This window comes from Panulirus ornatus, chromosome 38 (genome assembly GCF_036320965.1).
Source record: "Panulirus ornatus isolate Po-2019 chromosome 38, ASM3632096v1, whole genome shotgun sequence".
NCBI classification, from domain to species: Eukaryota; Metazoa; Arthropoda; class Malacostraca; order Decapoda; family Palinuridae; genus Panulirus; species Panulirus ornatus.
In genome coordinates, this window is record NC_092261.1 from 19,986,781 (window position 1) to 20,002,225 (window position 15,445).

General features: G+C 39.0%; 1 protein-coding gene across 1 annotated transcript in view; it reads left to right on the forward strand.

Moving 5' to 3' along the window:
* LOC139760952 (uncharacterized) overlaps positions 1-10,742 on the forward strand; it is a 111,669-nt gene extending 100,927 nt beyond the window's left edge. The window contains exon 12 of the mRNA XM_071684738.1: positions 10,197-10,742. Within this exon, the coding sequence (XP_071540839.1) occupies positions 10,197-10,526 (330 nt within the window). The 3' untranslated portion in view covers positions 10,527-10,742. The remainder of the gene's footprint in view (positions 1-10,196) is intronic.
* Positions 10,743-15,445: the final 4,703 nt, after the last annotated feature.

The window sequence follows — 15,445 nt, forward strand, 5'->3', positions numbered from 1 at the left end:
ATAATCAGCACAGGTGATGTTTTAGTCTACTGGTGTATACATAGCGCATGTGATGAATTGGTCAACTCGTGTATACTCGTCACATGTGATCTTTTGGTATAATCGTGTATACTCAGCATTGGTGATGTTTAGGTCTAATCGTGCATACTCACATGTAATATTTTGGGCTACTCGTGGATACTCAGCACAGGTGATGTTTTGGTCTGTTCGTGTATACTCAGCACAGGTGATATGTTGGGCTACTCGTGTATACTCACCACGGGTGATGTTTTATTCTACTCGTGTATACTCAGCATAAGTGATGTTTGTTCTACTCGTGTATACTCAGTACAGGTTGTTTTGATCTCGTGTATACTCAGCACAGGTGATGCTTTGGTCTACTCGCGTGTTCTCATCACAGGTGATGCCTTTGTCTACTCGGTTATACTTAGCACAGATGATGTTTTGGTCTACTTCTGTATATTCAGTATAGGTGATATTTTGGTCTGCTCTTGTATACTCAACAAAGGTGATGTTTTTGTCTACTCGTGTATACTTAGCACAGGTGAAGTTTTGGTCTACTCGAGTATATTCATCATAGGTGATGTTTTGGTCTAATCGTGTCTACTTGTCATATATGATGTTTTGGTCTTCTCGTGTATACTCAGCATCGGTGATGCTTTGGTCTACTCGTGTATACTCAGCACAGGTGATGTTTTGGTCTACTCATGTATTCACAAGACAGGTGATGTTTTTGTCTACTCGTTTATACTCAGCACACATGATGTTTTGGTTTACTCTTGTATACTCGTTTATGATTATACTCGTGTATGATTAGCAAAGTTGATGTTTTCGTCCACTCGTGTATATCTATCATAGGTGATGTTTTTGTCTACTCGTTTACATTCATCAGAGGTGATATTTTGGTCTAGTCGTGTACACTCATCACAGATGTTTTGGTCTACTCGTGTGTACTCAGCACATGTGATGCCCTGGTCTACTCGTGTGTACTCATCACAGGTGATGTTTCCGTCTACTCATGTATACTCAGCATAGGATATGTTTTGGTTTACTTGTGTATACTCAGCACAGGTGATATTTTTCTACACTTGTATGCTCAGCACAGGTGATGTGCTGGTCTAGTCGTGTATATTCACCACAGATGGTGTTTTGGTCTGCTCGTGTATAATCATTACAGGTGATGTTTTGGTCTATTCGTTTATACTCAGCATTGGTAATGCTTTCCTCTACTCGTGTATACTTATACAGGTGAAGTTTTGGTATAATCGTGTATATTCATCTCATGTAATGTTTTGGTCTACTCGTGTATACTCAGTACTGGTGATGTTTACGTCTGCTCGTGTATACTCATCACTGATATGTTGGTCTACTCATGTATACTCAGCACCAGTGATATGTTGGTCTACTCGTGTATACTCACCACTAATGATGTTTTATTCTACTCTTGTATACTCAGCATAGGTGATGGTTTGTTCTACTCGTGTATACTCAGTACAAGTTGTTTTGGTTTACACGTGTATGCGCAGCATAGGTGATGTGTTGGTATACTCGTATGAGTATACTCAGCTCAGCTCGTGCTTTGGTCTATTCGTGTATGCTTAGCATAAGTGATGCTTTGGTGTATTCGTGTATACTCAACTCAGGTGATGTTTTGGTCTATTCGTATATACTTAACACAGGTGATGTTTTTATGTACTCGTGTATACTCATCACAGTTGACGTTTTGGTCTACTTATGTATACCTACACAGGTGATGTTTTGGTCTACTCGTGTTTACTCAGCATAGAGGATGTTTTCGTCTACTCGTGTATACTCAGCATAGGTTATGTCTTTGTCTACTCGTGTTTACTTAGCACAGATGATATTTTGGTCTACTAATGTATACTCATCACATATGATGTTTTGGTATACTCGTGTATACTCAGCATTGGAAATGCTTTTGTCTACTCGTGTATACTCAGCACAGGTGATGTTTTGTCTAATCGTATATACTCATCACATGTAATATTTAAACTCGTGGATACTCAGCACAGGAGAGTTTTGGTATTCTCGTGTATACTCAGCCCAGGTGATATGTTTTCTACTCGTGTATACTCAGCACGGATGATGTTTTATTTTACTCGTGTATACTCAGCATAGGTGATGCTTTGTTCTACTCATGTATACTCAGTACAAGTTCTTTTGGTCTACTCGTGATTTCTCAGCACAGGTGATGCTTTGGTCTACTCGCGTCTACTCAGCACAGGTGATGCTTTTCCCTACTCGTGTATACTCAGCACCGATTATGTTTTGGTGTACACGTGTATATTCAGCATAGGTGATACTTTGGTGTACTCGTGAATACTCAGCATAGGTGGTTTTGGTCTACACGTGCATGCTCAAAATAAGTAATGTTTTGGCCTACTCGTGTATACTCAGCACAGGTGATGTTTTGGTCTACTTGCGCATACTCATCACAGGTGATGTTTTCGTGTACTCGTCTATACTCATCACATTTCATGTTTCGGTTTACTCGTGTATACTCAGCATAGGTGATGCTTGAGTCTACTCGTGTATACTTAACACAGGTGATGTTTTGGTCTACTCGTGTATACTTATCACAGGTGATGTTTTCCTGGACTCGTCTATACTCATCAAATTTGTTTTTTTGGTCTACTCGTGTATACTCAGCATAGGTGATGCTTAGGTCTACTCGTGTATACTCAGCACAGGTGATGTTTTGGTCTACTCGTGTATACTCAGCACAGGTTATGTTTAGGTCTACTCATGTATACCCAAGAGAGGTGATGTTTTGGTCTACTCGTGTATACTCAGCACAGATGATATTTTGGTTTACAATTGCATTCTAAACACAGGTGATGCCTTGGTCTACTCGTGTATAATTAGCAAAGGTGATGTTTTGGTCCACTCTTGTATATTCATCATAGGTGCTGTTTTTGTCTATTCGTTTATACTCATCACAAGTGATGATTCGGTCTACTCATGTATACTCAGCACAGGTGATATTTTGGTCTACTCGTGTATACTCAGCAGAGATGATGTTTTGTCTACTCATGTATACTCATCACAGGTGATGATTTGGTCTACTCGTGTATACTCAGCATTAGTGATCCTTTGCTCTACTCGTGTATACTCGGTACAGGTGATGTTTTGGTCTATCGTGTATACTCATCACAGGTAATGTTTTGGTCTACTCGTGTATACTCAGCACAGGTGATGATTTGATCTACTCGTGTATACTCAGCATTGGTGATCCTTTGCTTTACTCGTGTATACTCGGTACAGGTGATGTTTTGGTCTAATCGTGTATACTCATCACAGGTATTGTTTTGGTCTACTCGTGTATACTCAGCATAGGTGATGTTTTGGTCTGCTTGTATATACTCGGCATGAGTGATATTTTGTTCTACTCGTGTATACTCAGTATAGGTTGTTTTGGTCAACACGTCTATGCACAGCATAGGTGATGTGTTTGTCTACTCCTATGCGTATACTCAACACAGCTGATGCTTTGGTGTAGTCGTGCATGCTCAGCGTAGGTGATGATTTGGTCTACTTGTATATACTCAGCACAGGTGATGTTTTGGTTTACTTGTATATACTCAGCACAGGTGATGTTTTGGTCTCCTCGTATATACTCATCACAGGTGACGTTTTGGTCTACTCATGTATACCCAGCACAGGTGATTTTTGGTCTACTTGTGTATACTCAGCATAGGTGATGTTTTCGTCTACTCATGTATACTCAGTACAGAAAATGTTTTTGTCTACTAATGAATACTTATCACAGGTGATGTTTTGGCCTACTCTTGTATGCTCAGCATTGGTGAGGCTTTTGTCTACTCGTGTATACTCAGCACAGGTCATGTTTTGGTCTAATCGTGTATACTCATCACAGGTAATATATTGGGCTGGTGATGTTTTCTTCTACTCATGTATACTCAGTACAGAAAATGTTTTTGTCTACTAGTGTATACTTATCACAGGTGATGTTTTGGCCTATTCTTGTATGCTCAGCATTGATGAGGCTTTTGTCAACTCGTGTATACTCAGCACAGGTCAAGTTTTGGTCTAATCGTGTATACTCATCACAGGTAATATATTGGGCTACTCGTTGATACTCAGCACAGGTGATGTTTTGGTCTACTCATGCACACTCAACACAGGCGATGTTTTGGTCTACTCTTGTATACTCAGCAAAGATGATGTTTTGGTCTACTCGTGTATTCTGAGCACAAGTGATGTTCTGGTCTTCTCGTATATACTCAGCACAGGTGATGTTTTGCTCTACTCGTGTATAATTAGAACACGTGATGTTTTGGTCCACTCGTGTATTCTCATCAAAGGTGATGTTTTGCCTACTTGTTTATACTCATCACAGGTGATATTTTGGTTGAATCGTGTATACTCATCACAGGTGATGTTTTGGTCTTCTTGTGTATACTCTGCACAGGTGATGACCTGGTCTACTCGTGTATACTTAGCACAAATGATGTTTTGGTCTAATCATGTATACTCAGCATGGGTGATGTTTTGGTTCACTCATGTATACTCAGTACATGTAATTTTGGTCTACACTTGTATGCTCAGCACAGGTGATGTGTTGGCCTACTCATATATACGCAGCACAGGTGATATTTTGTTCTACTCGTGTATACTCAGTACAGATGATGCTTTTGTGTACTTGTGTATACTCATCACATTTGATATTTTGGTCTACTCATGTATACTCAGCACAGGTGATGCTTTGGTTTACTTTTGCATGCTCTACACAGGCTAGGTTTTCGTCTACTCGTGCATACTCAGCACAGGTGATGTTTTGGTCTACTTTTTCATACTTAGCACAGGTGATGTTTTGGTCTGCTCGTGTACACTCAGCACAGATGACATGTTGGTCTACTCGTGTATACTCACCACTAATGTTGTTTTATTCTGCTCGTGTATACTCAGCATAGGTGATCTTTCGTTCTACTCGTGTATACTCAGTACAGGTCGTCTTGGTCTACACGTGTATGCGCAGATAGGTGATGTGTTGGTCTACTCGTATTCGTATGCTCAACACAGCTGATGTTTTGGTCTAGTCGTGTATGCTCAGCATAGGTGATGTTTTGGTCTACTCGTATATACTCAGCAAAGATGACGTTTTGGTCTACTCGCATATACTCAGTACAGGTGATGTTTTGGTCTACTCATGCAAACCCAATACAGGTGATATTTTGTTCAACTCATGCACACTCAACACAGGTGATGTTTTGGTCTACTCTTGTATACTCGGCACAGGTGATGCTTTGGTCTACTCGTGTATACTGAACACAGGCGATGTTTTGGTCTACGCGTGTAAACTCAGCACAGGTGATGTTTTGTTCTACTCGTGTATAATTAGCACAGGTAATGTTTTGGTCCACTCGTGTACACTCATCTCATTTGATGTTTTGGTCTACTCATGTACACCCAGCTCAGGTGATGTTTTGGTCTACTCTTGAATACTCAGCATAGATGATCTTTTCGTCTACTCGTGTATATTCAGCACAGTTGATGTTTTTGTCTACTCGTGTATACATAGCACAGGTGATATTTTGGTCTACCGTGTATAATCATCACATGTGATGTATTTATCTATTCGTGTATACTCAGCATCGTTGGTGCTTTCGTCTACTCGTGTATATTCAGGACATGTGATGTTTTGGTCTAATCGTATATACCCATTACAGGTAATATTTTGGGCTACTTGTGGATACTCAGACAGGTGATGTTTTGATCTGATCGTGTATACTCAGCAATGTGATATGTTGGTCTACTCGTGTATACTCACCACGGATGATGTTTTATTCTACTCGTGTATACTTAGCATAGGTGATGTTTTGTTCTACTCGTGTATACTCAGTACAGGTTGTTTTGGTCTACTCGTGTATGCACAGGTGATGCTTTGGTCTACTCCCTTCTACTCAGCACAGGTGATGCTTTTGTCTACTCGTGTATACTAATCACAGATTATGTTTTGGTCTACTCGTGCATATGCAGCATAGGTGATATGTTGGTCTACTCGTGTATACTCAGCACAGGTGATGTTTTTGTCTACTCGTTTATATTTAGCACAACTGATGTTTTAGTCCTCTTCTGTAAACTCATCACAGGTGATGTTTTGGTCTACACGTGTATATTCATCATATCTGATGTTTTGGTCTATTAGTGTATACTTAGCATAGGTGATCCTTTGGTATACTCGGGTATACTCAGCACAGGTGATGTTTTGGTCTACTCTTGTATACTCAGGACAGGTAATGTTTTGGTCTACTCATGTAAACTCATCACAGGTGATGTTTTGGTCTACTCATGCACACCCAACACAGGTGATGTTTTGGTCTGCTCATGTACATTCAACACAGGTGATGTTTTTGTCTACTATTGTATACTCAGCACAGGTGATGTTTTGTTCTACTCGTGTATACTAAGCACAGGTGATGTTTTGGTTTTCTTGTGTATACTCAGCACAGGTTATGATTTGTTCTACTCGTGCATAATTAGCACAGGTGATGTTTTGCTCCACTCTTGTATACTCATCATAGGTGATGTTTTGTCTACTTGTTTATACTCATCACATGTGATGTTTTGGTCTAATCGGGTATACTCATCACAGGTGATGTTTTCGTCCTCTCGTGTATACTTAGCACAGATGATGACCTGGTCTACTCGTGTATACTCATCACAAGTGATGTTTTGGTCTACTCATTATACTCAGCATGGGTGATGTTTTGGTTCATTCGTGTATACTCACCACATGTAATTTTGGTCTACACGCGTATGCTCAGCACAGGTGATGTGTTGGTCTACTCGTATATACTCAGCACAGGTGATATTTTGGTCTATTCGTGTATACTTAGCACAGATGATGTTTTGGTGTACTCGTGTATACTCATCACATTTGAAGCTTCGTTCTACTCGTGTATACTCAGCATGTGATGGTTTGGTTTACTCTTGTATACTCATCATAGGTGATGTTGTGGTCTACTCGTGTATACTCAGCATAGGTGATGTTTTAATCTACTCGTGTATTTTCAGCAAAGGTGGGTTTGGTCTACACGTGTATGCTAAGCAGAGGTGATGTTTTGGTCTACTCGTGTATAATCAGCGCGGTTGATGTTTTGGTCTACTAGTGTATACTCAGCATAGGTGATGTTTTGATCTACTCGTGTATACTCAGCACAAGTTATGTTTTGGTCTGCTCTTGTATACTCAATACAGGTGAAGTTTTGTTCTACTCGTTCTACAGGTGATGTTTTGGCCTACTCGTTTATACTCCTCACAGGTGATGCTTTGGTCTACTCGCGTCTACTCAGCAGAGGTGATCATTTTGTGTACTCGTGTATACTCAGCACAGATGATGTTTTGTTCTACTCGTGCATACTCAGCACAGGTGATGTTTTGGTCTACTTGTGTATACTCAGCACAGGTGATGTTTTGTTCTAATTGTGTATACTCAGCACAGGTGACGTTTTTGTCTACTCGTATATACTCAGCACAGGTGATGCTTTGGTCTACTTGCGTCTACTCAGCACAGGTTTTGTTTTCGTCCTACTCGTGTATACTCAGCACATATGATGTTTTAGTCTACTCGTGTATATTCAGCATAGGTGATATTTTGGTCAACTCGTGTATACTCAGCATAGGTGGTTTTGATCTGTACGTGTACGCTCAGCAGAGGCGATGTGTTGGTCTACTCGTGTATACTCAGCACAGGTGATGCTTTAGTCTACTCGTGTATACTCAGCACTGGTGATGTTTTGGTCTACTCGTATACACGTAGCACAGGTAATTTTTTGTCTACACGTGTATACTTAGCACAGGTGATGTTTTGGTCTACTCGTGTATACTCATCATAGGTGATGTTTAGGTCTACTCGTGTATGCTCTGCATAGATGATGTTTTGGTCTATTCGGTTATACTCAGCACAGGTGATGTGTTGGTCCACTCGTGTATACTCTGCACATGTGATGCTTTGGTCTACTCGTGTATACTCAGCATAAATGATGTATTGATCTACTCGTGTATACTCAGCACAGATGATGTTTGGTCTACTCGTGTTTACTCATCACAGTTGATGTTTTGGTCTACTCGTGTATACTCAGCACAGGTGATGTTTTGGTCAACTCGTCTATACTCATCATAGGTGATGTTTTGGTCTACTCGTGTATACTCTGCACAGGTGATGTGTTGTTCTCCTCGTGTATACTCAGCACAGGTGATGTGTTCGTCTACTCGTGCATACTCAACACAGGAGATGAGGTTGGTCTACTAATGTATACTCAGCACAACGCTCGGGGCCCCATCTCATGAAGTTCCTCTGTTATTACTGAACTTTTCTAACTTCTGTATCCTACCTACATTTACCCTCTCATAACTCAGTATATTTCTTTACTAAATAAGTACTTCTTTATATTCAGTCTAGCAAAGGTTTTTGCTTAATGTGATGGCTCCTGTTTATGCATTCCCGGCACTTTTAATCAACTGCACGACATCTCCATTATATATCCGGCTCAAACTATTAAAAATCTCCCTCTGTTCTTTTCAATGCAATGTAAATTCAAGGCCTTTAGTCTTTCCCTGTAACTCAATCTTTTAATTCTGTACCATACTTGTTTCCCTCCTCTGGACCGTCTCTATGAAAACTTTGTTCTTCTTGAACATAGGTGACCGAACATGTATATCATAGCCATGGGCATAATCTAAGATGTGAAAAGCTTGCTGAATATTCCCTTATCCACGTAACCGCAAGTTGTTCCAATATTTGCGAGCAGAGTTTTTGCGACCCTTGCACTTATCTAATTGTGGATCTCTGGCGATTAGTTTGGGGCCAATATCTAATACCAAGTCCCTCACACAAACAGATTCTTGCAGTTTATTTTTAGGTAGATGATATTCATATCAAGTCCTTCACCCATCGTGTCCCATCTTCATTAGTTTCCATTTACTCGAGTTGAATTTATCATCCATGTACCATACCTGCTTTGTAGTCTGTTTAAGTCTTTTTGTCAGATGATGCAATCTGCTTCGTTTTTCACTCCCTCATGACCATGGCAACATATTCAAGTGGGTGCCCAATTCTTCTGGCAAGTCACTTACACAGATCAAAGATAGCGATGGTTCCACGCCAGAACAGAACCCAGCAGCACTCCACTGTTGACCTTAAACCATTGCAAGAAGACACCTTGCCGTGCCCCCTTTCTTCCCTTCCACTAAGATAATCTGTCGTCTATGAAGATCCAGCTACACCGTCATTGTAAAAGGTACAGTGTTAAATATTTTGCAGCAGTCGAGCCCAAGCTAATCTACCCTGTCTTTTCCTTTGCCGAAATCAGGACTCACTCTCTCGTAGAAATTTCAAAAGTTAGTTACTTTTTATGACCTTTCCCTGACACCGTGTTTTCCTTTTACTTAGATCCCTTTTCCTAGGAAGACTCCAAACACGCTATATTCGTACAAAATCCAATCAACTGAAAAATACACGAGCAAGAATAAGGTTCACATGTTACATAGCTGGGAAAATAATTATTTACCGAGAAATTCGGTGACTAAAATAGCACTCCACAAAATTACTCGGCTGTTTACAACCCTTCAAAAGAAGTGGTAACACATGGAATGAGTCATACAGCCCAGGAACTGTTCATAATGGTTAGTACAAACAATGATTCAGTTAAAATCTGTTAAGAAATAATCCATAGTAGTCGAACCAATATCGAGCCACAGAGCCGTTGGATTACTGAGTGAATGTACTTAATGCAGGTATTTTTAATTCCATCAATCAGAAGCGAACAAACTCGTCCCTCGACTCGAGAAACTTGTGTCGCTCATGATGTTGATGCTTAGGTCTTATTAGTTGTTCCTCTACATTTTCATTTTAATCACTTATAGTGTCTGTCTTTTTATGATCCTTCTCTCATCCTTTAGTCATTATTCAAAACGTATACCCAAGATCCACCTTTCGCCTTCCTTGGGATGCTTTAAGTAACCTCTTTGTAACATAACGTTTTCTCACTTGTTCTCTCTTCTTATCTGATCTTGAGTCATTTTTCTGTCTCCCTTCTTATTCTTCAATCATTCTTCCATCCTTAAGCTCAATTTCTAAGTTGCTAATCCGTCCTCAAGTCCTCCTATCTACTAGTGACAGCTCACCATAACCACCTCTCCCTCACCACCAGGTCTCCGCGTCGCTGCCCAAGACGTCGTACTTCAAAATGGTGGACGTGTGGCTCCTTTTCTGCATTGTGATGAGTTTCCTGATCATAATTTCCCACGTTTTCATCGACAACTCTCTGGAGGATGCTAAATCTGGGGTGGCTGCCTCTTCAACCCCTGCATTAACGAAGGTGCTACCGCTTTATCCAGGCAGCTCTACCCCCAGCATCAGTCACACGGGCTACGCAAGCATCAACAACACTACCAAGAGGCTCATTAACATTTCTCGATTTTGCTTCATCGTCCTCGTTATCCTCTTCAACTTGATCTATTGGTCGTATATCTTTGGCTAATCTAGAATGTGTCTGACCCATTCACCGTCGGTTGTAAAATGGTTGTACATCACTGTCGACCTTAGTTTCCAACAATCATATCACTTCTCAAAAAGCTTTCCTCATTTCTTGTCATTTTATCATTTTACTTTGACGCAGAAAATTATATCCTCTACTGAACTCTATACCTGGTATTAAACTTTCTCAACATTTTTGCCTTTTTTTGTCCGATGCAAAAGCTTTTCTTGGAATGTGTATCTCTTTGGTTTATAACTATGAATCAGTGTTCAGTAGGAAAGCTATATACCTCAGAGATCATGTAGTAGTTCATTATCTAACCACAGTATTTTCATAGTTATTTAAGTGTTGAGTGGTTATGAAGATCACCTTCCGCATCACAGCCACCATGCACAATGTTAGTGTCAGTGGCATGAGACTCTACATATCATTTTTTGCTTTCGTATGTTCTGCAGACTTTGATTACGGCCCAAGGAAACTACGAGGACGACCTGTGTCTCAAGCCTCTCTTATATCACGGTTATGGTTTAATCAAGTATGGGCCTGACTCGTCTATGCTCCGTATATCCTGTTCGGTATCAATCTGCTGTTTGGTGACCAACATTTCATAGTTTCTGGTTAGCTCTGAACGTCATCTAACCCCAGGTTTTTGTTAATAGATTGTTTCATAACCCAAGCTTAGTGGTAAACGTGTCATAATGGCCATCTATAAATTTTTGCTTGTGTCAAGTCCAACTTAATCTTCGCTTAATTTCAAATACTTCATAATCTATACTTGTTGCCAAATGTAATTATATGTTTCACCGAGTATAATGCCACCTGCTCAGTATGTAAAAGTATACAGGCGTCCAGAAATAAACATCAACAAAAAGGACTTGTTCTTATATTGCTTCACCTTATCAAACTCTGTAAGAACCGTAAACACAAGGTTGGGTGTATATTCTTATTTCACTGAATTTCTTTCACATTGTAGAGATTTTAGGTAACAATATCAAGATATAATTTTCACAACAAAATCGACACAAATGGTTGATTGATTGGACATGATCCTATAATTGACATGTGTCAACTTGTCTCTCGAGCCATGTTTTTTTTTTTTTTCTTAGTCTCTTGATCAGCGTTACGTCTGCTGCCTCCTTGGATCACATGCTGACAGTTATACGAAGGATGGTCTGGTCATACACAGTAAATGAAAGAACGACAGACAACAATCCTATCATCCTTATCTTATATCCTTCGAGAGCATCTCCTGACAGTCAAACTGGATATCAGGCTTCTGACTGAGACTGTAATTAACAAATGTATATCCACTGTAAGTGAAACTGACGTCACACAACTAATATGACTGTAAATGTAAGGAACAAATCTCATGAGACGTGGTACCCAGCCGTAACGTACCAAACGACTCCATGATTCAGTAGCCCATGACCCTCGAGACAGAAGGAATAAGAAAACGAGAAATTTTGGCTGGGGAAACTATCAGAAACATAAACAAGAAAATGTCCTTTTATGCTCTCAAATTCAACATAGTAATCTAAGAGAACTCATTATGATTACAGATTCAGCGAACGCTTGACGTATCGTTACACATCATCACACAGATCACTGATGTTAAAACTCATCCAATACACTCACTTCATCTTATAACAAATTACTAATACTGTAGTTATGATTATAACGCAAAGTACAAGTTCAATAATTCGCTGCTTCAAAGCAGAAAAAAAGATATTCGAAGAAATGGGAAATAGAATATCAGTAAACTTCTCCATGGCAACATTTTCCTACACCTTACATTTATCAACCATAAAACACATATAAATGTCAGAATTAATCAGAACACTGAAAAGCAATTCAAGAAGTCTAGATGGAATACTCATTATGGTGTCAACAACAGGGATACCCCAGTAAGCCAGAGCATGGGGTCCAATAGCGTCAGCAGCTACAGACCAGTCTTTAACTTAACATTACAATTGACGATATTTGAAAAGGCTCTCAACAGGCAGGTCTAGTGCTGCCTTATCAAAAGCAAGAATCTGGATGAAAACTAGTGTAATCTCATATCAGAGAGTAGCACTGATGGTGCTATACTACCGATGCTTGACTTAACGCAAGACAACAGTGATTATCACACTGAATCATTTATCATTTTCCACTAAATCTTTTATTCAGTGAACAGATTTTTTTTCATGAACCACTACATCATTACATACCGTAATGACAAATGTCGGTATGTTACCCCAGTAGATTGCTGAGGTGCCTCAGGGCAGAGTGTTATGCTTACTCTTACACAGAAATGAAAGAATTCAAACCACCACAGTCCAATGAATTCCATAGAGACTGTTTGTGAGAAAGACATGAAACCCATAGATTGGTGAGGTAGAAGTAGAAATACGTATACGTTTGAAATGAAAAAATATTGCAGACTTTTCCTGTCGCTAAGGAAGCGCATATAAAGTCAGTCGTGGATCTGAATCGAAATATTTATCAAGATGATAAACGTATTTAGAGCAATACTTGTAATACTTTCATATTTAATTAGCAAAATATTCTTAACAACTCTGTTCAGAAAAAGTGTTTCACCTCATTCGAGTCCACCAGTCTGTAACCATTACTGAGTAAAGTTATACGAATGTAGCTAGTTAGATCTAGATTATCGAAGCTTTGCTAATCATGAATGTCTGTATCATATCGCCTCTTAACCTTCTCTTATATAAGCTAAGATTTAAGTTCTTTAGTCTGCTCTCATAGGATGTGTTTCTCAGCCTGGGAATCATGATGGCTCGTCTCCTTTTTCTAGCCATTTTGTCTGTTTATGTTGGGGGAGCAGAACTGAACGTAATATTCAAGATGGCGACGCACGAGTGACGTGTATAGAGCAATGATAATTTTCCTATACTTAGATTCGATAATCCTAACTATAAATCCATGAATTTTGTTTGTTCTTTAAACAGCTTCTGTGCTTTAGATCACCAAATATCATTACACCCGCCTTCTTAATCACTTACTTTTTGTAGTTCAAGACAATTCATACTGTAGTTTGCCTTTCATTTTTACTTACATACATCAAAATTCAAGTTTTTTTTTTTTTCAAGCAAAAAAAAAAAAAATATATATATATATATATATATATATATATATATATATATATATATATATATATATATATATATATATATATATATATATATATATATATATATATATATATATATATATATATATATATATATCTTAATTCATTTTCCTTTGTCGCTGTCTCCCGCGTTAGCGAGGTAGCGCAAGGAAACAGACGAAATAATGGCCCAACCCAACCAAATACACATGTATATACATACACGTCCACACACCTTTACATCTCAACGTATACATATATACACACACAGACATATACACATGTACATAATTCATACTGTCTGCCCTTATTCATTCCCATCGCCACCTCGCCACACATGAAATAACAACCCCCTTCCCCCTCATATGTGCGAGGTAGCGTTAGGAAAAAACATCAAAGGCCACATTCGTTCACACTCAGTCTCTAGCTGTCATGTAATAATGCACCGAAACCACAGCTCCCTTTCCACATCCAGGCCCCACAGAACTTTCCATGGTTTACCCTAGACGCTTCACATGCCCTGGTTCAATCCATTAACAGCACGTCGACCCCGGTATACCACATCGTTCCAATTCACTCTATTCCTTGCACGCCTTTCACCCTCCTGCATGTTCAGGCCCCGAGCACTCAAAATCTTTTTCACTCCATCTTTCTACCTCCAATTTGGTCTCCCACTTCTCGTTCCCTCCACCTCTGACACATTTATCCTCATGGTCAATCTTTCCTCACTCATTCTCTCCATGTAACCAAACCATTTCAAAACACCCTCTTTTGCTCTCTCAACCACACTCTTTTTATTACCACACATCTCTCTTACCCTATTATTACTTACTCTATCAAACCACCTCACACCACATATTGTTCTCAAACATCTCATTTCCAGCACATCCACCCTCCTCTGCACAACTCTATCCACAGCCTCGCAACCATATAACATTGTTGGAACCACTATTCCTTCAAACATACCCTTTTTCACTTTCCGAGATAATGTTCTCGACTTCCACACATCCTTCAACGCTCCCAGAATTCACCCCCCCCCCCCACCCCCACCCCCTCCCCCGCCCTATGATTCACTTCCGCTTCCATGGTTCCATCCGCTGCCAAATCCACTCCCAGATATCTAAAACACTTCACTTCCTCCAGTTTTTCTCCATTCAAAGTTACCTCCCAATTGACTTGGCCCTCAACCTTGCTCTTATTCACATTTACTCTCAGCTTTCTTCTTTCACACACTTTACCAAACTCAGTCACCAGCTTCTGCAGTTTCTCACATATATCAGCCACCAGCGCTGTATCATCAGTGAAAAACAACTGACCCACTTCCCAAGCTCTCTCATCCACAACAGACTGCATACTTGCCCCTCTTTCCAAAACTCTTGCATTCACCTCCCTAACAACCCCATGCATAAACAAATTAAACAACCATATATATATATATATATATATATATATATATATATATATATATATATATATATATATATATATATATATATATATATATATATATATACATATATATATATATATATATATATATATATATATATATATATATATATATATATATATATATATATATATGTATATATATATATATATATATATATATATATATATATATATATATATATATATATATATATATATATATATATATATATATATATATACATATATATATATAAAAGAAGGAACAGAGAAGAGGGCCAGGTGAGGATACTCCCTCAAAGGCCCAGTCCTCTGTTCTTAACGCTACCTCGCTATCGCGGGAAATGGCGAATAGTATAAAAAAAATATATATATATAT